Source organism: Gopherus evgoodei, chromosome 7 (genome assembly GCF_007399415.2).
Source record: "Gopherus evgoodei ecotype Sinaloan lineage chromosome 7, rGopEvg1_v1.p, whole genome shotgun sequence".
In the NCBI taxonomy this organism is placed as follows: Eukaryota; Metazoa; Chordata; order Testudines; family Testudinidae; genus Gopherus; species Gopherus evgoodei.
Genome location: NC_044328.1, coordinates 25733671 through 25757582, shown reverse-complemented (window position 1 = coordinate 25757582; position 23912 = coordinate 25733671). Strand labels below are relative to the sequence as shown.

General features: G+C 39.6%; 1 protein-coding gene across 4 annotated transcripts in view; it reads right to left on the bottom strand.

Annotated features, from left to right (window-relative positions):
• MGMT (O-6-methylguanine-DNA methyltransferase) overlaps window positions 1-23912 on the bottom strand; it is a 324659-nt gene that overhangs the window by 298113 nt on the left and 2634 nt on the right. Inside the window, exons 1-2 of one of the 4 annotated variants that reach the window (XM_030568945.1) lie at window positions 14565-14737; window positions 664-711 (exon numbers count right to left, since the gene is read on the bottom strand). In XM_030568945.1, coding sequence (XP_030424805.1) covers window positions 664-711; window positions 14565-14606 — 90 coding nt within the window. In that variant the 5' untranslated portion in view covers window positions 14607-14737. The other 3 variants (XM_030568948.1, XM_030568946.1, XM_030568947.1) reach the window with 3 other exon arrangements.

Genomic DNA, 23912 nt, shown 5'->3' with positions numbered 1-23912 from the left:
ATCCTGCCACAGAAGTAATATGCACAGTGCAAAAATAGTATTTATTACTTGTGGTCATTCATTACTGAAAGTCTTCTTGGTGATTTGAAGAATAAAGTCATTAGCAACATTAGCACTGGCTACAAAAGGAAAGACTTTCCATGAATTACCGGTAAATAGATGTTCACTAACTAATCTTTAGGAGATAAGAAATTTTCACATAAAAAGGTCCAGAATTTTCTGCTACATTATCATGTTTTCTTACTTTTCCCCATAAACACAACCATCTTCCTAAACATCTGAGCTGTTCTCAACTCATAAGCACAAAACATCCAAAAAGTCATAAAATTATTCTGTAATAAAGATATACATTCTGTAATAAAGGCTGTACTAATTATAAAGGGGCAGAAAACAGCAAACTTTACACTAAAAATACAGCACTGTCCTATTAGTTTATGCTCTGTAGAAGATAGATATGTGATGGGGAAAGGTCCACTGATGCCTGTTACCAACCATGACAGAGCTACAGAGATTTACAATGCAGCATCAATCTTGTCAACTGAATTCTTAACATTGACTGCTGGACACAAGGGAAAAAACACAAACTATGTTATGTGAACTCTTTTGTAATGCTGTTACTTTTTATGTGTATCTAAATGCAAGGATATTTTCACAGGAACTTACTTTTTGATGAAGTCTTGATGCCATGTTAAGTACATGAAGGAGTTTTGCCTATAAGAAAGGAAAAGGAAATCCTGTTAGAAAAAGATAAGGCTACGACAACTCAAAATTTCATAAGCCGTTGACAAGAAAAGCACATCAACATTATCATTTCTCCTCTTATTACATGATATACTGTTAGGTAATGATTATAAAAAGTGGGCTCTGAATTTCAAGGTTCGCAGTATCAAAAGGGGGATGGACTGCTTTTTTGCAAGCAAACAGGAATTTTAAAGTTCACTAGGTCATCTATCATCTGTAATGAGCCATAATCAACAGATGAAATGTGGAGGACTTCTCTCATCACAAGCCCTGTAAAACTTTGACCCACAGGATAAGAATGCACTTTAAGAAGTGCCCCATTCCTGTAAAAATATTACTTAAAATAGTATATTGTGCTTCTGAGTTATTAAATAATAAAGTACCTTTTTTGTTTTAGGAAATTCATACGTATATTTTAAGGAAGGAAAATAAGGAAGCTATGTTAAGGGTAGTCTGGATCTAAGAGCAAACGGAAGGCAGATTCCAAAATAAAGTTTGTATTTTACAGTCATAGTACTTAAGCAAAGGAGTTTCATCGTAACTGCTGTCATTGTATATCAGCTGATCTCAACATCTGAATTTAAATGTAACCTGCAAGGAGGGAGGGGAAATGGGAAGTTTTCAGATACAAAAAGGGCCTCAAAGTTCTTTTAGACATTTTTGTTTTGTACTTTAAACCTTAGCTGTGATATGTAGTTACACTGATGTCACTGCACATGTGCAAGCCCCTAGTGCAGCCATGCTGCACTGCTGCAGTAAGTCTACACCAGAGACTCTGAATTCACCGAGGACCTGCACTGATGTAATAAGTCTACACCAGAGGCCTGATCCAAATTCTACAGATGTGAGTGGAAAGACTCCACAGTGACTTCAATGGGCTTTTTACCAGGGTCTAAGGGTATCACAAGTACAGTTGAATCTGTGTTTCTACATCTGTGCAAAAAGCCCAAAACAAAAACAAAATCAATTTAGACAAGACCTCCAAGTATTAGAAATGTTTGCTGGAGGTCTTTCTTAGAAACTCATGCGTGCATCAGGAGCATTCTGAGCCCTTAATTAGAGGGGTGGAGGTGTTGAATCCTTAACAAGGAGATCACTTCTCCCAAGTGTTTCAGTTAAATGTGCGTTAAAATAAAGAGCCTAAATAAAAATCACATCCTCTCTTAATCAGGCTAATCTTACATGTGACACCACAGCTACCACAGTTGCCCATAGAATTTCAGACCTAAATTTCTAAGGTTAAAAAATGAGAGAGAGAGAGAGAGAGAGAGAGAGAGAGATTTTAAATAGTGACTAATGATTTTGGATGCCTTAATTTTTGATTGCTCAGCTTGAGACACTTCATTTGGCACAAATTTTATAACTACTTTCTGAAAATCAGGTCTCTTAAATGTTATTTTGAACTTGCATACCCAAAAGTGTGGACCCCTGAACTCACTTAGCACTTTTGAAAATCTTGGCCTTAAGTCTTAAAACCCCCATACTTTTGACAGGTCGTCTTAATATAGCATAAGAGGAGGAAAAAATGGAAGCACATGAAGTTTTTTCTTTAGCAGATAACCTTCAAAAACTATCAACTTTCACCTTCAGTAAATGTGTACATTTGTATTGTTGATCTCAATCCAGACACTCAAGTCAAATAAAAGAAACAATTTGTGTAGGTTTTTTACTATTATTATTTAGAAGCTTTGCTATGGCACTGATCAAAATATAATCTTTAAAAACAGATAATAAATTTAGCCTTTCAATACATGTGATTTGAGCATCATCATCCCCATTTGACAGATCAAGAAAGAGAGATCAGACAGGTTGAGTGATTTGCCTAAGTCACCTAGAAGGTCTCGGATGGAACTAGGAATGGACCAGAACTTTTGTTTCCCAGTCCGGTGCCTCAATCAGAAGATCATGCTTTCTCTACTAAAACAGATCCAATCCTGGGAAGAGTCATCTGAACAATGAGTCTCCATGTTACCATGCAGATCACTTTGCAAGATCAGGATCACAGTCTCAATTGAAACAAAACAGAGCTAGAGTTAACACAGAGGCATAGATCAAGTAAATTAAAGCCATGTACCAAGAACACCACATAGCCAATTGCATACAAACAAACAGTTCCATAACTAGTGTAGTATGTTGGAAAGTTAGCCATATTATTAGGTTTTATTCTATTAATAACTTATTTTTTTGAGTAACTGACAAAATTGCCAATTGGTAAAGTATTCAGCAGGTGTCTTGTTTGGCATTCACTCCCTCTTCCACAAGAGCCACCCATCTGTCTGAAGGGAGTGAAACGCAGCTTTAATTTTAATTTGAAAACCTGAACTGAAATGTTCATGCCTTCTTAAAAATTGCAAACACATTTGAAAACAGAACTCAAAAGTTCCACAACCTGTGCACATGTCCATTTTCTTTACATTGCAAATATTGGTTTAATTCATTTCAGCCCAAATCCTCTCCTTTTCATACAAAAACCTACAGAACTCTGCTGGTCTGCATCTCTCAGAAATCCCTCTGTGCCACCAGAAATTGAGCCCTGGAGGAGCACAGCTTCATAAGGTAGCACTGGTAAACTCATCTACATTGCTAAAACCCATGCAGCGGAATGACCCCTACTTCACAGCCTTTGGGGAAAAACACAGCAGGATCTTTGAGATGTGTTGGTCCCGCTGTAGATGCACACACACCTCACACTCGCAAAAATCAAGGTTTTTTCCAATTAACAGCATGCCCCAACTGACACATGTGGCTTTCATGTGAGGGCAGAAAAGGCAAAGCAGATGCAACCTTCCCTCAGTCCCCTGACAATTCAAGGCTTTTGGTAGCGGAAGACTACAAAAAGTGGGACTGGATGTGTTTTGTGAGACGCACACTAACCAGAACACCTTACACAATCACACAGTTACTGTAGGGTAAGTAGCCATTCTTTCTTCTTCAAGTATATGTCAGTGTGGAAACCATTCTTGGTAACTGGAAAGCAGTATCCCCTCAAGACAATGGGAGGAGGCATTTTAATGGCATCAGTTGAACAATGTTGCTTTCTGGAACTTGATATTTAAGACATAGTGTTTGACAAAGGCCACTGGGGTATGTCTATACTACCCACCGAATCAGCAGGCAGTGATCGATCCAGCGGGGGGTCGATTTATCACATCTAGTCTAGATGTAATAAATCGACCCCCCGAGCGCTCTCCCGTCAACTCCTGTATTCCACCAGGCCAAGAGGCGCAGGCGGAGTCGAAGAGGGAGCGTCAGCAGTCGACTCATCACAGTGAAGATACTGCGGTGAGTAGATCTAAGCACGTTGACTTCAGCAATGTTATTTACATAGCTGAAGTTACCTAACTTAGATCGATCCCTCCCCCCACCCAGTGTAGACCAGGCCTAGGTTACTTCACGCCACCACTGTACAGATTTCTGATACAGAAACATTCCTGACATAGGTGGAGGATGTTGCTTTTGCTCTGGTAGAGTGAGCCTTTATGTTCAGAGGGAGAGGTAGACCAGCCAGCTGGTAATACTGCAAGATGCATTGTGTAATCCATTTTTATGTCCTTTTAAATGAGATTGCTTGCTCTTTAGAATGCCCAGCTATGTCTAAAAGTAGACACGCCAACAGTCTGAAGGATTTAGTCTTTTCAAGGTAAAAAAACAAAGTCTTAAATATACCTACCTTGTGTGTTTAATTTATTTTCTCCCAGTGCCAAATGTGGCTTCAGGAAGGAGACTAGTAGGATCACCGATTAGTTTCTGAAATCACATTAGGAATGAACTTCAAGTGAGGCTTCAGCACTAACTAGCCCATATGGAAAGTCTTACAGGGAGATTCGGCCATAAGTGCTGAAGTGACAGCCACTAGGAAAAACAGTCTTCAGGGTGTCATGATTCATGGAGCATTCTGAGAAATGGTCAAATGGAGGCATCATGAGCCTCAGGAGATCCCAAGCAGTACGTTCTCTTACCAGCATGTAAATATATAACAGCCCTGTGAGAAATTTTGATACTGTAGGGCAAGAAAAGACAGAGCATGAGAGTACAGTAGATGGGAAGCTGAGATTGCTACAAGGTGGACGTTAAATGTGCTAAATGAAAGGCTGGCCTGTTTTAAATGCAATAAGTAGTCCAAGATCTTTGGTATCGAGGCTGGGACTAGGTCCAGACAATGTAGGGTTGTCAATATCAAGACATATGGGGTAGATATTTTCCCACTTTGTATCAGTATTTTGTGGGCCAGCAGTGGAATGACTGTCTGGATGAATCATCAGGCTGTGATGCAATGAGATCAGGTGCAGGCAATCCAGTAGCTGGATCAGAGGCTGGTTGGACACCTGTAATAGATCTGTCAGCCAAGACATCATCAGCCAATATGGAGCTACAAGAATGGTGGTGGCTTCTCTCTCCTGATATTGGAAATTACACTAGGATTTGGTGGGAAGGTGTAAAGCAGGACTCTGCTTCAGGCAGGAGGAAGGGATCCAGCAATGGTCTTGGACTCAAACCTTCTACAGAGCAAATGTTCTGACACTTGGCATTGTTTGCCACCAAAGACAAGTCTGGGAATCCCCCAAAATGGCATTTTATTCCTGTGATGGATCTATGCAAGAACCATTGTGACTGGTCACTGGTTGCCAACTCAGAATTGGATGGCCTTCAGGCAAAGCGGCAAGAAGTGAGTGCCCCTTTTGTAATGTAATGTGTTGTCTGTGAAGAATTGCACTTCAGGTAGTAACACCATACAGGCCAATCTGATAGCTAAGCTCTAGGACACTCATGTGCAGCCTTGTCATTTGGCCAAATGAGCTCCCCAACCTGTCCCTGACACTCCTGTGCTTAGTGTCTTTCTTGAGGAGGAAACTGAAAAGAACGTCCTTTTGTGTGTGTTTGTGGATACTAGCCACCAAGGCAGATCTGCAATGACATACTGTGGGACTAAAACTTTCCTGTCTATCCAATGTCTCTCCACAGAATAGACAGATCTGAGCCAGAGTTGAAGTGGCCACTAATGAAATCTGGCAACCACCGTTATTTATGCAGATGCCAACATGTGGTCTAACACTGCAAGGCATGTCTGTACTGCTATAGTTGGTTCTGATATTAACTGGGATATGAATGCTTGTAATGACTGGAACCTGTCCTCTGGGAGGAATGTTATTTTCTGATCTGGAATGAATCAGGGCTCTTATTAACTCTGTTGTCCGCAATGGGTGACAAATTTTCACAGTTCACTAGGAGGCCTCACCAGGTGAAGAGAGGCAGAGCATATTCTCAGGTTGCTGCTGTCCTCCACTGCAATCTGCCTCTGATCATCCAAGTAAGGGTAGATGTGAACGTCTTGTATTCTCAAGTGGGCCACTACCACCACAAGGCATCTTGTGAAGACCTTTGGCGTTGTGGAGTTTCTGAATGGCTGTACTTTGTATTGGTATTGGCTCTACTGTGAATCTCAAGTACTTCCAGTGGGATAGGTCGGTGGAAGGCTTTAGGAAAGCACGTCTTGCAAGTTGAGAGCCACAAACCAGTCTTTAGCCAGAGGAGACAAAATGATGGAAGCTAGCTTTACCAGCCTGAACCTGAAGCAGTATATATATTTGTTCAGTCTACTCAGGTGAAGAATAAGATGAAGACCTCCTTTCTTCTCCAGAAAAAAAAAAGTACCAGAAGTGGAAGTCTCTTCCCTTGGACTCCCATGGAATGTCTTCTATGGCTCCTAGACAGAGCAAGGCCACTACTTTGTGATTGGCTCTCATAAGACATAAGTGAATGGAATAGCCATGGGCAACCATGTCTAATTTGTCCAAGGCTGCTCCCAAAATTAGCTCCTGATCTGTTTGAAGTGACTCCCAATACTCCCATCAAATCAAGTGTCTGAATGACTTGCTGAGGTGAGTGACAGACAAGGTTCATGATGGGCACCTCCTTGAGTACTGCAATCATTTCTGCAATGTGTACGCTGGCTGTTTGCCCCGACAGTACAGGTGAGCTCACTGTTTCTGTAGGGTTTTTTGGAAGTGGATGTCTCCCCAGGTCTGAGATGACACTCATCGATTGCTTGAGTAAGTGTAGTTTCAGCTGTGTCCCCCTCAACTTGTACTCAGCAAGAAGGTTTTACATACGGAACACAGGGCGATGTGGCTCAGACAGAAAGGTATTGTCTATACCAACTAAGGAAGCAAGTCCATTGCATTTCAGACAGCTTTTAAATCCTGAAGGTTTAGAGTCTGCCATGGGAGCTGGCTTGAGGTGCCTCATCATACTGCAGAGAAGAGTGTATTGGAGTTCCCCCTCCCCCAGGAACATATAAAATAAAGGAGGGTGAAGGGTTTTTCTTCATGAAAATTCTCTAGATGAGTTTGATGCTTGGAGAACAAATAGTGGGATGGACACTCACCAGGTTCCATCTGATTGCCATGGGTGGGTAAGACAGAACCTGAGGGAGGATGACAGCCTAATATCAGCGCACAAGGTGGTACATGGCACGTGTGGCCCCAAATGACACCGCTACTCAAATTAAATCAAATGTCAGGCACATATGCATCACACTGACACAAACTGAAGAACTTCTGTTGCCAAGTTCATCTACATTATCCCTTATAATATCACTGCTTGACTTACCCATTGAGTTACTGTCAATATAAAAACTTATCCTTCCCTTTATGACTGAAGTTACAATGCTTATTCATCTGATAAAGCAATCGCAGGATTGGTCCCTACATCACAAATCATAGCTAGAAATGACAGAGGAAAGAGAATATGGGAAGGATGAGGGTTATAACAGTAAAAGCTTAAAGACCTCCTTTATTAGATGTACATTTTATTACATGTTCCCCCATTTGAACCCCTGGCATTAAATATTTACCTTTCTAGCAATATATATTGTTAAATTCACAATAAGATGAATTTATTAAGTGATTCTAATCAAGGTGTATTTCAGTAAGTATAGGACAGAAGAGCATAGAAGTATAGTTATAAAAACACTAGTAGCAGTGACAATGTTGAGACCTGCTTACACAAAACTGATAATTATTGTAAAAAAGTTATTTATCATTTGGTGAGATAAGCTATTTGAAAGAGGACTATTTTTGTGTATTGTAGAACTCTTAGTATACTAGCAGTTCTAAACAAACACAACGATCTGAATAAAAAAGAATTGCAAGGCGACAAACTAGTTGAAAGAGAAAAAAAATCAGAATTTGAAAGAATGAGAATCAATTTGAAGAAATTTTACAAGTAACAAATGGCAGAAATACAAACATTAACATGCTTTTAGTTAACTATACATCACTCTGCAAGGTGACAAACAGAACTGTTGCCTGTTTTCATGGTGCTTGAGCTAAACTTCATTTAAATTAACTCCTAAATTAAGTTTTGATTTATACTTACAATAAGTGTTAAAAAACATTGTCACTTCACTTACATTAGTGTAGAATTACTACTAAACTAGAGCATGCCTATTCTTGCTCAGAACCTCTCCTTACAAGATACTCTTTCAGTCCACAGAAATGTATACATCTCAGCAAGGAAAAAAAATTTGCACTCTTTCCCCTCCCTGCACTCAAATGTGGCACTTGAAGCTGGGTTGCTATAAAGTGGGAACTTCACAGAGGTCAAGTGTTGGATCTCAAGTGAAAGGAAAGGGTGTTCTTTCTTTCAGCTCTCTTGCTGACTGATCCAGAGAAAAGCATTGTTTTGCATTCTAGTAAGATCCACTTGCTTCCCTATCTTCCCATCGGGAAATAAAATGTTGCAGAGACAGCAGCTGCTCATGGCTGAATGAAGGGCTGCTTTAATATGTCAGGTAAGCTAGACAACAAGCATTCATTCTGACTGAAGAAGCTTAGAGCTGAACAGACAGCTCACAAACAGAAGTGTATGGGCCAAATCTATTCAGGAAACAGTTAAAATCCTAACAGAAAATTTTACATATATTTATTAAAATTTGAATTGCAGCATGTCCACTTATATTAATTAGATTTACCTGCCTCTCTCTCAGGAGGCCAGAAACCCACATCAAAATATGATTAGCAAGAAACAGCTCAAGCAGCAGCAAAGTACTTATATTGACATCTAAACACCTCAAAATCTGAGCATTATACATAATTAGATGGATCTCTGATTCTCTTTATCCATGCCCCTGCCACTTCTCTTATGATATTGCAAGAAAGCCAGAGTGAAGATGCAGATTTTACATTTTGTTCTGAAGGAGCTAAGGCTTGTAGTCATTCTGATTCCACAGCTACTGGGAAAGCTCCTTTCCCCATGTACTGGGACAAAACTTTTTGTTTCACAAAGTAGATACAGTAGCCGAAGAGACAGCAATTTTAGGCTTGATTCTGACCAATAGGGAAAACTCAGTAGCAAATCTGAAGGTGTGAGGCAATTTGGGTGAAAGTGATCATGAAATGATGATTTCATGATTCTAAGGAAAAGAAGGAGTGAGAGCAGCAGAATAAGGACAATGGACTTCAAAAAAAAGTAGACTTTAACAAACTCAGAGAACTAGTAGGTAAGTTCCCATAGGAAAAAACCCTAAGGGGAAAAGGAGTTAAGGAGAGGGGGCAGTTTCTCAGGGAGGCAATATTAAAAGGCACAAATGCAAACTATCCTTATACAAAGAAAATACAGGAAGAATAGTAAGGTTCAGTATAGTTCCATCAGGAGCACTTTAATGACCTGAAAATCAAAAAAGAATCCTACAAAAAGTGGTAACATGGACAAATTGCTATGGAGGAGTACAAAAGAACAGCACAAGTATGTAGGGACAAAATCAGAAACACTAAGGCACAAAATGAGTTACACCTGGCAAAAGAACATAAAAGGCAAGAAGAAACATTTCTTCAAATACATTAGGAGCAAGAAAGAGACGAAGGCAAGTGTAGGATCTCTACTTAGTGGGGAAGGAGAGCTAAAACTGATGACATCAAGAAGGCTGATGTATTGAAGGCCTATTTTATTTCAGTATTCACTGAAAAGGCTAATGATGACCAAATACTCAATAAAATTAATATTAATAACAAAGAGGAAGGAACACAAGCCAAAATATGTAAAGAACTGGTTAAAGAACATTTAGATAAATTAGATGTATTCAAGTAGGCAGAGTCTGATTCAGTTTATCCTAGAGTACTGAAGGAACTAGCTGAATCAACCTCAGAACCGTTAACAATTATCTTCAAGATCTTATGAAGGATGGGTGAGGTTCCAGAGGACTGGAGGAGAGCCAATCTAATATCTACCTTTTAAACTTCAATACCTAGAAAGAACTGGAACAAAATTAAAAAATTATAAGCACCGAGAGAATAATACAGTTACAAGGAATAGCTAGCGTGGATTTGTTAAGAACAAATAATGTCAAACTAGCCTAATTTCCTTCTTTGACAGGGTGACTGGCCTAGTCAATAAGGGGAAGCAGTGGACGTGATTTTAGTAAAGCTTTTGACAAAGTCCCACATGACATTCTCATAAGCAAACTAGGAAAATATCACAGTGATGAAATTACTATAAGGTGTGTGCGTAACTGGCTGAAAGACCATATATCAAGGATTCACTGGCAAACTGGGAGGGTGCATTTACTGGGGTCCTGCAGGGATCTGTCCTGGATCCAGTACTATCAACGTTTTCATTAATGACTTGGATGCTGGAGTGAAGAACTTGCATATGAAATCTGCAGATGTCACCACCTCAGAGAGGTTGCAAGCACTTTGAAGGCCACAATTAGAATTCAAAACAACTTTGACAAAATCGGAGAATTGATCTGAATTCAACAAGAAAAATTCTATGAAGACAAATGCAAAGTACTTCACTTACGAATACGAAAATGGAGAATGGCTAAGTGGTAATGCTGTTGAAAAGGATCTGGGAGTTACAGTGGATCAAAAATTAAATATGAGCCAATGAGGGTGATGCAGTTGCAAAAAAGGCTAATATTCTGGGGTGTATTAACAGGAGTATGTAAGTAATGAGAAATAACACTCTGCTCTACTTGACATTGGTGAGGCCTCTGCCAGAGAATTGTGTCCAATTATGGGTGCCATACTTTAAAAACAGATGTGAACAAACTGAAGAGTTCAGAAGAGAGCAACAAAAATGACAACAGGTTTAGCAACTGATCTATGAAGAAAAGTTAAAAAAAAATGGGCATGTTTACTTCTGAGGAAAAGAAAACGAAGAAGGGATCTGATAATTTTCAAATATGTTAAGGGCTGCTATAAAGAACTGTAATAATCTGTTTTCCATGTCCAGTGGAGATACGACAGACAAGATGTAATAGGCTTTATCTGCAGCAAAGGAGATTTAGGTTAGGTATTAGGAAAAACCTCCTAATTATAATGGTAGTCAAGTTCAAAAAGAGGTTGTGAAATCTCCATCATTGGAGGATTTTAAGAACAGATTGGACAAAAATCTGTCAGAGATGGTCTAGGTTTACTTGGTCCTGCCTCAGTGCAGGAGGCTGGATTTGATGACTACTCAAGGTCTCTTCCAGTTCAACATTTCACCGATTCACTCAAGTGATTGCAAGTGCCATTGTTCCAGAATAATATAGCTGTTATGGGAGGTCACCTTCAAATAAAGTGACGAGAAATTGTAGGTATCTTGGGCCAAATCCATTAAAGGCTTTGGAGATCATGACCAAAGCTTTAACTTCCATTCACATTCAAATATCACCCACAATACTTCATCAGGAAGCCAACCTGACAGTTCCTCAAACCAACACACACTGGGTTCTGGGTTTTAATAAAGGCTTTGTGTTCAGAAAGCAATACACTGTCTAAAATAGTTCAGCAGGGTGTGATTCAGCATCCATTATGGAAAAGCAGAATCTCTTAGCTTCTGTCAAAGCAGAGACTTATAAGACTTGCTTGTGCTAAGGTCTGTATCTGCTAATGTTTTTTTGTCACTGGTATTTCAAATCTTCTTTCAGGCTTTTCATGTTCCAGTTCACCTAAAAACTGCAGAATCTGCAAAGACAGCAGGCAGACAAGGATGTCTTGGTGTCGTCAGATGATTGATTGCATCAGTCAGTGAGGGGTCAATGTCTCACAAGGTCTCCTTCTGCTTGGCCTCATGGTTAAGTATAGTTTTAAGGATATTTTAGTAAATCATGCAGAGGCCACAGCTTCAAAATCAGGTATCTTTGCCAAACCAGTTGAGATTGAGTGCATTCTCTGCTTGCTAGATCAAGGAATGGTGTTGGAACCCAGTTCCAAAGCAACCTACAGTTTTGCTTTCACAGCTGGATGCTAGAAGTCACAGTGGCAAGTTAAGTGAGATGTGTGTGTGGAAAAGAGTGGTAAATAAGGTTAAAACCAGAACCCACTTCCACGCTCTTGAAAACTTCTAAAGACATATTATCAAGCCATCACTAAACGGCCAGTTCCTGTACTTTATCTGTTTTACCTTTCATCTTACTGCTCCTTAATAGAAACCATCTCCCACAGACCCAGCTTTCTTATTGTGGGTATTACATTCAATGACAGCATTGTGCAGTATTTGAGACACCACAATGCATAACCATAGACTACAAAACAAGGTGATGTATTCTTTTGTATAAAAGAAGTTTTAACAATTAGTGAGAGGGGAGCTGGAAGCAAACTTTATATTTAGGTTGCCTAGCCTTTCCATTATAAAGGGTTATTATGACCTTTATTAATAGTTTCAAATGCCTTCACTTTTTACAGCAGGTCTTTGCAATTAAACAAGGAGGTTGCTTATTTTACCATCAAGAGAGAGCATAAGTATGTGTATCTCATTATGCTAAAAACCCTTGTGGGGGTGATCTGATGAGCAACCAGGTTATCCTGGTAGTGTGCAGTATAGCGATAATGCCTGCCACCATTACTAATTTAGAGAAACTATCTGCCATTAGTTCTATGTTCCTCTACTAAAGAGGCTCCCATTGGCAGTAGCATGCAGAGCAGGGCAAGCATCTAGCTTCTAAGGCAAAGGAAGGATTCTTCAGAAAGGGACTCAAGCACATAGCTGCCAAATTCTGTGCAGCTCCGTGCATGACATTTCAACAGTACTAAAGAAATATCCACTGATTTCCCCTTCAGGGACCACCTGAATACCAAGAGGCATGGAAAAGTCAGGAACTTATTTCTCTGGCCTCTCATTGGGGAAACAAGGAACAGTTAGAACGAGAGTACTGGACTAAGGCATCGGACTGGGGATGTTGAGCGTGTGTAGTAGCCTCCCTGTTGCGGGGTAGGTACACCCTGTCACAGGTGCCGGGTCATGTACGGTGAAAAGAAGGAACAATTTCTTAGGCCTGGTCTACACTCACATCTCTGAGCACTATAGCTACCCTGATCTAATCCCTAGTGTAAACGCAGCTACGTTGATAGAAGAACACTTCCATTAACCTAGTTACCATTGCCTGGGCAGGTGGAGGTCCTACAGCAAAGAAAAAATCCCTTCCATCACTCAGGAAGTGTCTACAGCACCAATAGTGTGACCACAGCCTTAGAAAGAAAGAAAAAAAAAAAGCAGCATGCTTCCTTCTTTGCATCTAACCAGCTCTGCTGGCCAGTGAGGGCTAGAAGGGCCCGTTTCCTCAGTTTCCAGAAGAAAGTGATACAGGAAAGCCCACGAGGATATAGCCTATAACCATGACTGGTAGCTGCTTTGGGTGCAGAAGGAAAGAGTTCTTACAAAGCCTTCCTATCTCAGGGACCAATCACAATTTGGCTCATCTTTCATTGATCATCTGGGATACGAATAATAGATTGTAAGAATTTTCTTGGTTTACTTTTAATAAGCCAAAGTCTGTAAATCATTTTAATAGAAGCACTGTGATAAGCGCTATTAGAATAATAAAAAGGTATTTTTCTCAGTTCATCTGCTCATATATAGATGTTAGTAGTAGATTTTCCTTAAAAGGAAGTCTCAAGGATCCACAAAATTTAATGCTGTCTGATTTTGGTACAGGAATAAAAAACTACTGTATCAAGTCAGTATATGAATAAATTCCATATGAAAACATTTAAAGTACATTAGATTTTTGGTCAAGATGAAAGACTGAAAAAAATTCAAGCAATCTATTCTAATTGGGTTCCCATGGTAACTGTACAATTGGGTTTTTCAATATAACATCCCAAAGGCCCAATGCACACTTGTAAAATATACTTCAAACAGCCTGAATTGTTTTTACATTACAGCACTCCCAGGAAGATCAATTACTACACATCCCCACCCTAACTATTAGTGGCAGGAGATGTTAACACTATTGGCCATATTAACATAAAAGTCATGTAAGAAACCACCACATATCACAATAATTATATAAAACTAATCACACACTTCAGATTCATCAAACATGTTCTAAGTAATAAACCAATACTAGTCTTGTCACAGGATCATGTTTACCGAATGTAAGAAATCAACCCCAAATATATGCCAAACCATTTTGCTTCCTATATTGATTTCAAGGATAAACAGAATCAATCATTAATAATTACATTATAAGATGACCTGCAGGGTTAATCATATTCTTAGAGACTCTCACTCTGGAATTATCAACAAGCATAGCTGCACTAAAAAAAAAGGTAGCTGAAAAGAATTCAAATCCACATTTTAAATATTAATAGCACACACAACATAAAACAAAGTGTATTCACTAACATGGGACTCAGTTTTATTTGCACTAATTATAGCAGCAATCTCTTGCTACTCTATTTAAGACTGAGTGTTTCTATTATAAAGTCTTATTTTCAGAGATTGATAACTCAGCCCTGTTGGTTCCAGGATGAAATTTTTATGCAACTGTTCTACTCAAGAACATATTTCAGTTACAGCCTCACAGTGTAAATAGACATCACTAGTTTAAGTTTCACCAAGTAGTTTGAGTTTTCATTTTGGAGGTACTGTGCTCCCATCTCTGCCACCTTCAACTGGAGTTGTGGATGCTCAGCCCTTCTGAAAAGATCAGGCCCGAAGTGGTAACACTTTTCTTTAATGAGGAAGATCCACACATTCTTGGAAAGTGTTTTTGGAAGAAGATATAAGCTTCTTAACTCTGAGTGCAAGCTCATCTGCTCCTACTGAAGAGCCCGCCAGTCACCTAGTCTTCCAGAGCTAAAACGGAGATGTAGACATTTCCACTCCAAGACACAGGACTCAACATCAACCTCTTTTCTTTCTGCAATTTTAACATGTAATCAAACTGGTCCACAGTATTTTTTCACGTTCTTGAATCAACATGACCAGAATTCCTCAGGTATCAGAGTCTGTGGACCTGTCTGAAAGAAAATTCACAATTGTCTACACATATTGTACAAAGATGATCAGAGTACTGTAACAGCTCTTCTGAAGCTAGCGTGATCCAAGTTAAGACTTCTCAAGTACTTTCAATACGAAGGCACTTCGTAATAGAAAGATTGTGGAAACTATCATGAGTGGAATGGTGAAGAGACCCAAAGACCAAATCCCCAGCTCACTGATGGCAAATTAACAAATGTATACAATTTGTGTAGCTTATTTACAGTATTAGATGCTGTACATTCGGCCATGTAACTTCAGTCAAGTTTAAAAAGAAATTAAAAGTAAATAAAGTTGCTTAATAATAAATTGAGTGTACTTTAAAATTAAAAAAATAAACATTTTTATCTATACCAGGCAAATCCAAATTGCTTTATTTACATAAAGTAATTCCACTCATGTGAGTAAAGCAAGCAGGATTTAGCCTGTTGTGTGCAACCACATATGTCTAGAATCTGCATTCAAGCTGATGGCTACAGGATACACACACACATCAAGTGTCCTTCTTATAAAAATGGCCAGTGTAGAGGAGCTCACTCAATAGCAAGGAAACAGTACATAACACTAGAGTCCTGCAGTGGGATTGGGGTCCTGCAGGACCCACTGCTATAATAGCAGGAGCGAGTAAAATGTACTTTGTTGTGGGTTGAATTGGGTGGGCAAAATAAAAAAAAAAGACTACAATATTCAGCAGGAAAACACTAAATCTCTCATCAGTTTATCATAAATAGAATTTCAGTGATATAAAGCAAGGGTTTTTTTTTTTAAATAAAGGTTTTAATACTTAAATTTAAGCGAGGAATAGAAAGTTTTAAGTCAATTACAACACGAGTTAAAGTATTCTTTTACATAGTTTAAGCAAGACTTATTTTATTCTTTTAGTGGTAAAAATGCATCTGAATTCCATTTATGTATACGACAGTAACCCTTTTTTGGTTTTGGTTTTAGTAGCATGGGGGAATCTCTCTCTCTCTTGCAGGATCTTAAGGTTTTTGTGGGTGGAAGCAGGATAAAAAAATGCAAGAAACAAGGTAGGCCTGGGTACTGCAGAGCAGGATTAAAAAAAAAAAAAACAACAGTCCTGTGCTGGGCTCTACATAATACCACTAATAACAACAGAAAAGGTACATTTCATTTCAATGTGCTAACTACTGAAAATAATTATTTCATTGCTTGCATTTTACTGATTGATCCAGGGCACAGACAATTTAAATATAATTATAATAGCAATTGATTACTCAGCACCATCATTTACAAGGCAGCATTAGTATATGTTATTTACTCACAAGAGCTGGCTGAAGAGAACAGAGTTTGCATAGGCAGTGTGTACTTAGCATGATTTAGAAGCCAGCAAAACAAATCTTAGTTATTAATTCCTTAGTCAAACTGGGCTGTATCTTGCTAATGCATGCTATTTTAATAAAAATCTTTAATTCCTTTATGTGATCGGACCTTAATGCACTAAAAACTGGCTTTTGAATACTGCAATTTAGCTTCCAGTATTTCAGCCGGAAAGTGACAAAAATCAAAACCATTAAACCAATGAGCTGCCTTAGCCAAAAATTCAGCTGAATTCAGGTTATTTAAGTTCTGGAATAGGCTTCCAAGGGCAGTTGTGGAACCGCCATCATTAGAGGCTCTTAAGAACTAAATGGACAAACACCTGAGAGGGAGGGTCTAGGTTTACTTGCTCATGCCTCAGTACAGGACCCTTCTTAATGTCCCTTCCAGCCCTATGTTTTTATGATTAAACTATACATTTAAACAGAAAAGTACGAGTAAAAGCTAGAACATAACATGACCCTAATCCTGCAGCCAGATACATGTAGCTAGACTCCTATATCAATACAAAATTCTAATGACATCACAATCTCCACATAGGCTTAGAGATCAGTGCATGCCAAGGCAATTGCTTAGTGTATGCATGTATGTACAATATAACCATGTCAATGCTAAATGTTCTTGGAACCTCAATTTCACATTCTCTGACTTTGTGATACTAACCATACAGCTTGAATATTGTGTTAATTTAAGATTTTTGTTGTGCATTTAAGCCGGGACTTTCAAGGGACCCAAGAGAGCTAAGCACCAAGATAAGAGAGAAGAGAAAAATCAATGGGATTTGGGTGCCTAAATCCCTGAAACTCTTTAAAACTTAAGTTTCCTTGAGAGCTTTTGTTTGTTTTTGTTTTCTTTTTAAGTGGAAAAAATAGAACTGGGGCTAATATACATTTCTGGCTTCCAGGTTACATGGACTTAGCTTTACAAATAGGACTTGCCTTCACAAATAGGACTTGTTGGTTCAAAGACTCTGCAAGTCTGCACTTCGTTATATAGAATGTGTGTGTACACTTAAACCTAAAAAAGTGTACCTTAGAGATTAAAGAACAGCATTCCATGTTCAACACTGAGCATATTTGTTTCAAACAGCCATATCTTTGTTAAATTAAAATCAATTTTTTTTTTTATCGAGTCAGACTTCAAGGCCAGAAAGGACCATTATGATCATCTAGTCTGACCTCCTACATATTGCAGGCCACAGACCTTTGCCCACCCACTCCTGCAATAGACCCCTAACCTCTAGCTGAGTTACTAAAGTCGTCAAATTGTGATTGAAACACTTCCAGTTACAGAGAATCCACCATTTACACTACAAGTGACCCATACTCCATGCTGCAGAGGAAGGTGAAAAAGCCCCAGGGTCTTTGCTAATCTGTTTTTGGGGAAAACTCCAAATATCAATTAGACTCTGAGCACATGGGCAAGACCCACCAGCCAGACACCCAGGGAAGAATTCTCTGTAGTAACTCAGAGCCCTCCACATCTAGTGTCGCAACACCGGCTATTGGCGATATCTGCTGCTAGCAGTGGCAGATCAGCTACATGCCATTGTAGGCAGTCTCGTCATACCATCCCCTCCATAAACTTATCAAGATCAGTACTGAAACCAATTGGGTTTTTTGTCCCCCATATTCTTCCAGTACTTCACTTCTCTGATGGTTAGAACCTTTGCCTAATTTCAAGCCTAAACTTATTGATGGCCAGTTGATATCCATTTATTCTTGTGTTCACACTGGTGCTTAACTTAAATAACTCCTCTCTGGGTATTTATCCCTCTGATGTATTTATAAAGACCAAACATTTCTTCCCTCAGCCTTCTTTTGGTTAGGCTAAACAAGCCAAGATCTCTCAGACCAAGGAAAAAGCACTAGCCCTCAGTAAGCCACCCCCACCACGACACACATTTTCTCTTCTTTTCCATAACTCATTAAGCATGATGTCTGCATATGTTTAACTGTACAATGCTAAACAATTCCAGATTTAAACAGAGAATAGGTATAGAAAATTGCATCGTAAAAGGCTAAACTAACTATGGTGTGTAGGGCAGCACTCCCCAACCTTTTTTGTCTGGCGGATGCCAGACAACGAACCACAGAGGACTGTGGCAGCGAACGAGTATCCGCCGAAATTTCACTGACAAACAGCAACGTCAATAGGCGTCGCCACCAAAATGCCGCCAACAAGTAGCGTCATCCAGAGGTGTCACCGCCGAAATACCACTGAAAATCGGTGGCATTTTGGTGGCGATGCCTCTGGATGACACAGCTTGTTGGCGGCATTTCAGCAGATGCTCATCCTCCGACCAGTACGCAGGCGAACTTAGATGCCCCGGCAGGCACCATGGTGCCCACAGGCACTGCGTTGGGGACCCCTGGTCTAGGGTATTAAAGCACAAATATTTGGCATATGCTCTTGTTAGCCACCAAAATACACCACTGTCAGTTCTTATGCTGCATTCTGGTATGAAATAGATAATAAGCAGTGAAAGTTGACCTGAAAAGGATTACGGATTAGTACCAAAATGATGGTGCATTTTGTTTTTTTTAAAAAACTTCTCTCCGCATCCTCCACCCCCCAATTACTTACCATCCATGATTACTCAAAGCCTTAAAAACAGGGCTTTGGAGCAAAGCCCGGAGCTGGAGCGCAGAGCAGCTCCAGAGCAGTAGAGCTGCAGGTTTTTGCCTGGAGCTGGAGCAGAGCCGGAGCACAACTCCAAAGCCCTGCTTAAAAATGTATACTTTCTAGTTATGGTCATACTTGAGTTCTTTTTTAGAGTATACTTTTCGGCAATCTGGAGCAGATCATCGCACAAGTAATATATTTTTTGCAAGAAACTACTGGAGGAACAATATTTTGGGAAAATATGTCAGTGCATATTAATGCTATCTTCGTAAGATATAACTCAGTTTCCTGTACTTGCACATCTGTATGACTTGACTCCTGCAAAATCATGGCCTACTCTGGGGCAATAAACGTGGTGATCAATTTAATTCTCTGCTGTAAAATTACAAGATTAAGGCAACATTTTTGGTGTTCATGTTTTTAGGTGCAAGTTTGTTTTATTAGACTTTCACAAAGCTGAAATATGTTTCTGTACAGCTATGCCAGTTTCCTTGTGGATGGTGTACTGGTGTTCTACAAGGCTGCACTATCTCCATTAGCAATCTGATGCATCAGCAGGAAAGAGTTTCCAGACCTGGAAGACTGAATTTATGATGCCAGGACAGGTCAGGTTTCTTTTCTTGACATGACTTCAGTGAAAAATTTCTAGAGAGAGTTAAAAAGTTTGCAAGAGTAACAAGGAAATGTAGCTGTGTCCTGTCACTTCCTTACAGATTTCAACAATTCAAAAATTAGAACTGTTGTCCTACATTTTCCCATTAGTTACATTCTCTTCACCAACCCAGATATCTTATGAACACTCAGCGAACTAGAGAATTGCACAATCTGTCAATAAAGTAAGCGTATTTTGAACTATTGTCCATATGACTCAATTTGTCAGTAAAAACTGCCACCAGCGCTGTGCTTGCAGAAAAATGTCCATAAATGCATTATTGCGACTGGCAGATCGATGTCTATAATAAAAACAAATAGATTTAACAAGTGCTTGCTTTTACGACTTATGCTATTGGTAGAATGTGCATTCAGTTTCACCCTTCGACTTCTGGGAATGGGCAATGAAGGCTGTGTTGGATACTTGCTGACTACACTAGTGTTACAAACAGGAAATATTTCTAACACAGGAAATCTTTTAAAGTATTAGGCTGAATATATCTAGGATTTAGCTCATTATTCTAAACATTTTTTCCTAAAACCTGCATATTTAACAACTAAAATAATGAAAAGAATTATGCAGAAAACAAACTTATTTTTAAAACAATTGATCCCAGGCAGAGTGGCTTACTACTTTTAAGTCTGGTGCAGAAAGACTGTATTTTTGCTCCCTAGAGGCCATGATTTAGCTACTATGCCACTAATCGAGAACAACCATGACTGTTTATACAGAGTTTCAACATTCAATGTGTGGGCAAGAGTGTCACCTTTTATATCAGCAGCCTCTGGAGTAGCATATTGCTTAGCTGGAGCATGACTGGGTATAGTGGCTGTCACAGATTGGTTTAACTTTTAAGGATTAAAAGTGTTTTAGCTCTACCACATTCTTAACTGTGCACTTAAGTAAAAGACAACATTAACAAAAAACTACCAGCTATTTCCTAAACCTGTTGTTCTTTTTGCTGTATATACCTTTCCAGACTATTAGGTTTCTCCTCCTTGCAACTGAAGTTAATTTATCCTGTCACCTAAATCTACACTTTAAAAAACACTGTTAAATCCCAGCTTGCTTTGGAACAGTCTTTCCACATTATGCAGTTTTCCCAAAATGAACTGCCCACCTCCCTGATTTTGCCTTTTAAGTAAACCCCGAGAGCCTTTCCAAAGGGCACAAGCTTCTCCTTCAGGCTACTCTCTCTTTAGTGATGCCATGAATTGATCCTCTATATATGTTAAGCGTTAAACAGTGGTGACAAGTTAATTATAGATTTATCAGGAGATAAAGTAGTCATGGTAACACAAGTTTCCTATGGATCTTTCCTATGGATCTACTATAGTTTCCTATGGATCTTTCAAGTAGTTGCTGAATAAATGGCGTAATTAACTTGTCATGGATCGGAATGCAGATAGAAGCTGCCAAACCCATCCTTACAAGCCCCTAAATACACCTATTTGGCTACACTGATGACAAAATCTTTGAGTAAAAGTTGCTTCTATCCTACCAAATACAAGCAAGATTGTAGGAAAGTTTTAGTGTTTAGGGTATTCCTACTTATAAATCTAATCAAGTCTATGAGCAAAACTATATTGTTTTATTTTTACTAAATGTTGATAAACCGATATTGTATGGATATAGAAGGCACTCAAAAAACACTGTTGAGAAAAAAACAAAATACTGTACATAGCAACTTCAGAATTTTTAGAGTGAGTAGCCTGTATTTCTAGGAACGTAGGAGAATATCCTATGGTATTAAAGAAATCATTTTCTTTCCAACTCTAAGGACTATTTCAACTTGATAGACATGATGGCACTTAAACAGGCTTTCAAAGGAAACCACTGAAAAGGCACTGCTCTAGCTAGCCAAATTTAAGAATTTTATGCAAAGAATAAAAAGCCCTCTACATTTTCTGGAAGAGAAAAATCAATTACCAAACTAGTAATTATGGTTTGAAACAAGATATTCAAAAAGTGTGAACACTGGGCAGTGAACCAAAGCCAAACTGCCCCATTCACCTCTGTGGTGGAATTAATAAAAACCCTGTAGATCTCAGCCTGTAGGGCAGGAGGCAGGGCTGGATGTAAAGAACATGACACCTCTGTGAACATCTTTCACCCTTCTCTCCAGAGATCCTGCAGAAGCACTGCCAGAGTAAGGGATTCATACACAAGGAGAACATGCTCACCATAACTGAATTTGGTGGGACAGCTGAAAGAATACGAGTGATTGCTCTTTTAATGGACCCATTACCCTTGGGTTACCAGGGGGGAGAAAATAGACTGTATTTGAGCTAAGCCAAGGGAGAACTAAAGTGCCCAGTTCAGGTGGAGACACAGAATCACCTGGTGCATAAGGGAAGAGGACAAGGGGTATTTATACCTTGTCTCCTCCAGACAGAACTCTGTCTCATCACAAACAGCATCCTTCCGCATGCCACATATCCACAGGATCAGAATAAGGACTGTGTCTTTTATGATCTGCTGTGAGTATTGCACTAGTTGCCTTTTTCCTTTTGACACTGAGAAGAAAGTTTTCCTTCATCACCAGATTGGCAGAGGCAGGATGGGTGGGATTTTTTTTTGGGCCTTCCCCATGGTAGCTCAGAGACTCATTAGGGTAGGTCAGGATGTTAGGTCAAGATGCCACAACTTAGTAAGTAGCAAGTGTGCAGTGCAGATATCACTCCATAAAGGTTTGATTCCCTGCTAAACCAGGTTGGAAGTGGATTTAAGGGAAGACATTCTCTAAGAAAGCAGGGGAACTGGCTCCTAATATTTGTACACCAGGAAGAGAAAGCTTCCTTTTTTTCCATCCCTGCCCTTTAAAAAGGGGAGGACAGCAGTATCCCAGCAACGGGCCAGGACTAGTTTGGAAAGAGTGAATAGGTGATAATGAATAAAGAAAGAATAATTACATGAACTGTACAATTTACTGTTTGTTATACTCAGATGTAGGAAGTTAAACACTGTGACTTAATTATACCACACACATTTCATCCTGTCTTTCTTCCTGAATGGACCAGACAAGGACTGGATTGGTAGGACAGGAGCATCGGCTTATTAAATCTCCATGAAAATTCCACATGACGCTCACTTCTGACTCAGCTGAGGAATCCATCTCCGCAGACAGGGAGGAATTTTTCTGTGAGCAGGCACCAACAGTAGATTCCATACTATGGGTCCACTGAAGCTACATTTGCTATGCAATCAAGGGAAGACTAAAGGCCATATACACAGTTCAGCAGCATATCATTTCTATATAGTTACCTTGGTCTCCAATGGACTGCCAACATTCAAAGGGTTCTCGGTCGAAAACTTTCACACTTCCACAAAAGGGTTAACCCTAGTCCCCCCAAACAGAATATTCTACAAGCAATCCCATGGAATTTCTAATCTGGCATATGTTTCCCTCACGCTACTGCATTGCGACAATTTGGACTCAAGAATTAATCAACTCTGCCACTAAGGGACCTTGAGCAAGTCACTTATTCACACTGTATCTTTATTTCACTACTTGAAAAAAATATGAAGATAGTCACCCATGATACAGAGCGAGTGAGGATTAATACTTATAAATTGCTTTGAAGATTTGAAATACTACAGAAGTGCAGCATTCTATCATTTAATAAGGTGAAAGCAGAAACCAAAATAAAAAAATGAATTAAAAAATGAAGAAGATGCAGAAATTAAAAATTACACTATGGCTTGCTTGGGAATGATGAAGTAGCAAACAATCAGGATCTTTATATTTACTATCAATATTTGTACTGTCTGTATTACACACAGACAGGGCCGGCTCCAGGCCCCAGTGCGCCAAGCGCGATTGGGGCGGCATACCGCAGGGAGCACTCTGCCGGTCGCCGGGAGGGCAGCAGACGGCTCCGGTGGACCTCCCGCAGGCGTGCCTGCGGATGCTTCGCTGGAACCGCGGGACCAGCAGACCCTCCGCAGGCACGCCTGCAGGAGATCCACCGGAGCCGCGGGACCAGCGAGCGGCAGAGCGCCACCCGTGGCGTGCCGCCGTGCTTGGGGCGGTGAAATGGCTGGAGCCGGCCCTGGACACAGAGCAATAAACAAATACTCCTTATTAACCTTTATTTTGCCTTCTCCTTATGTGAAAAAAAGGTGACAAATTTGGCACCATATTATCAAATATTTTCTACACAGGAAACAATTATCCTCAGCCCAGATTGAGCAGATGAGAAGTTCTGGAACATAGTTCATTCTGTCTGCAATATTACTTGCTTCCCTTTTTTTCCATCATAGGGAAATTTTGTATGACAGAAGTAGATACAGGGCATTTAAAGGG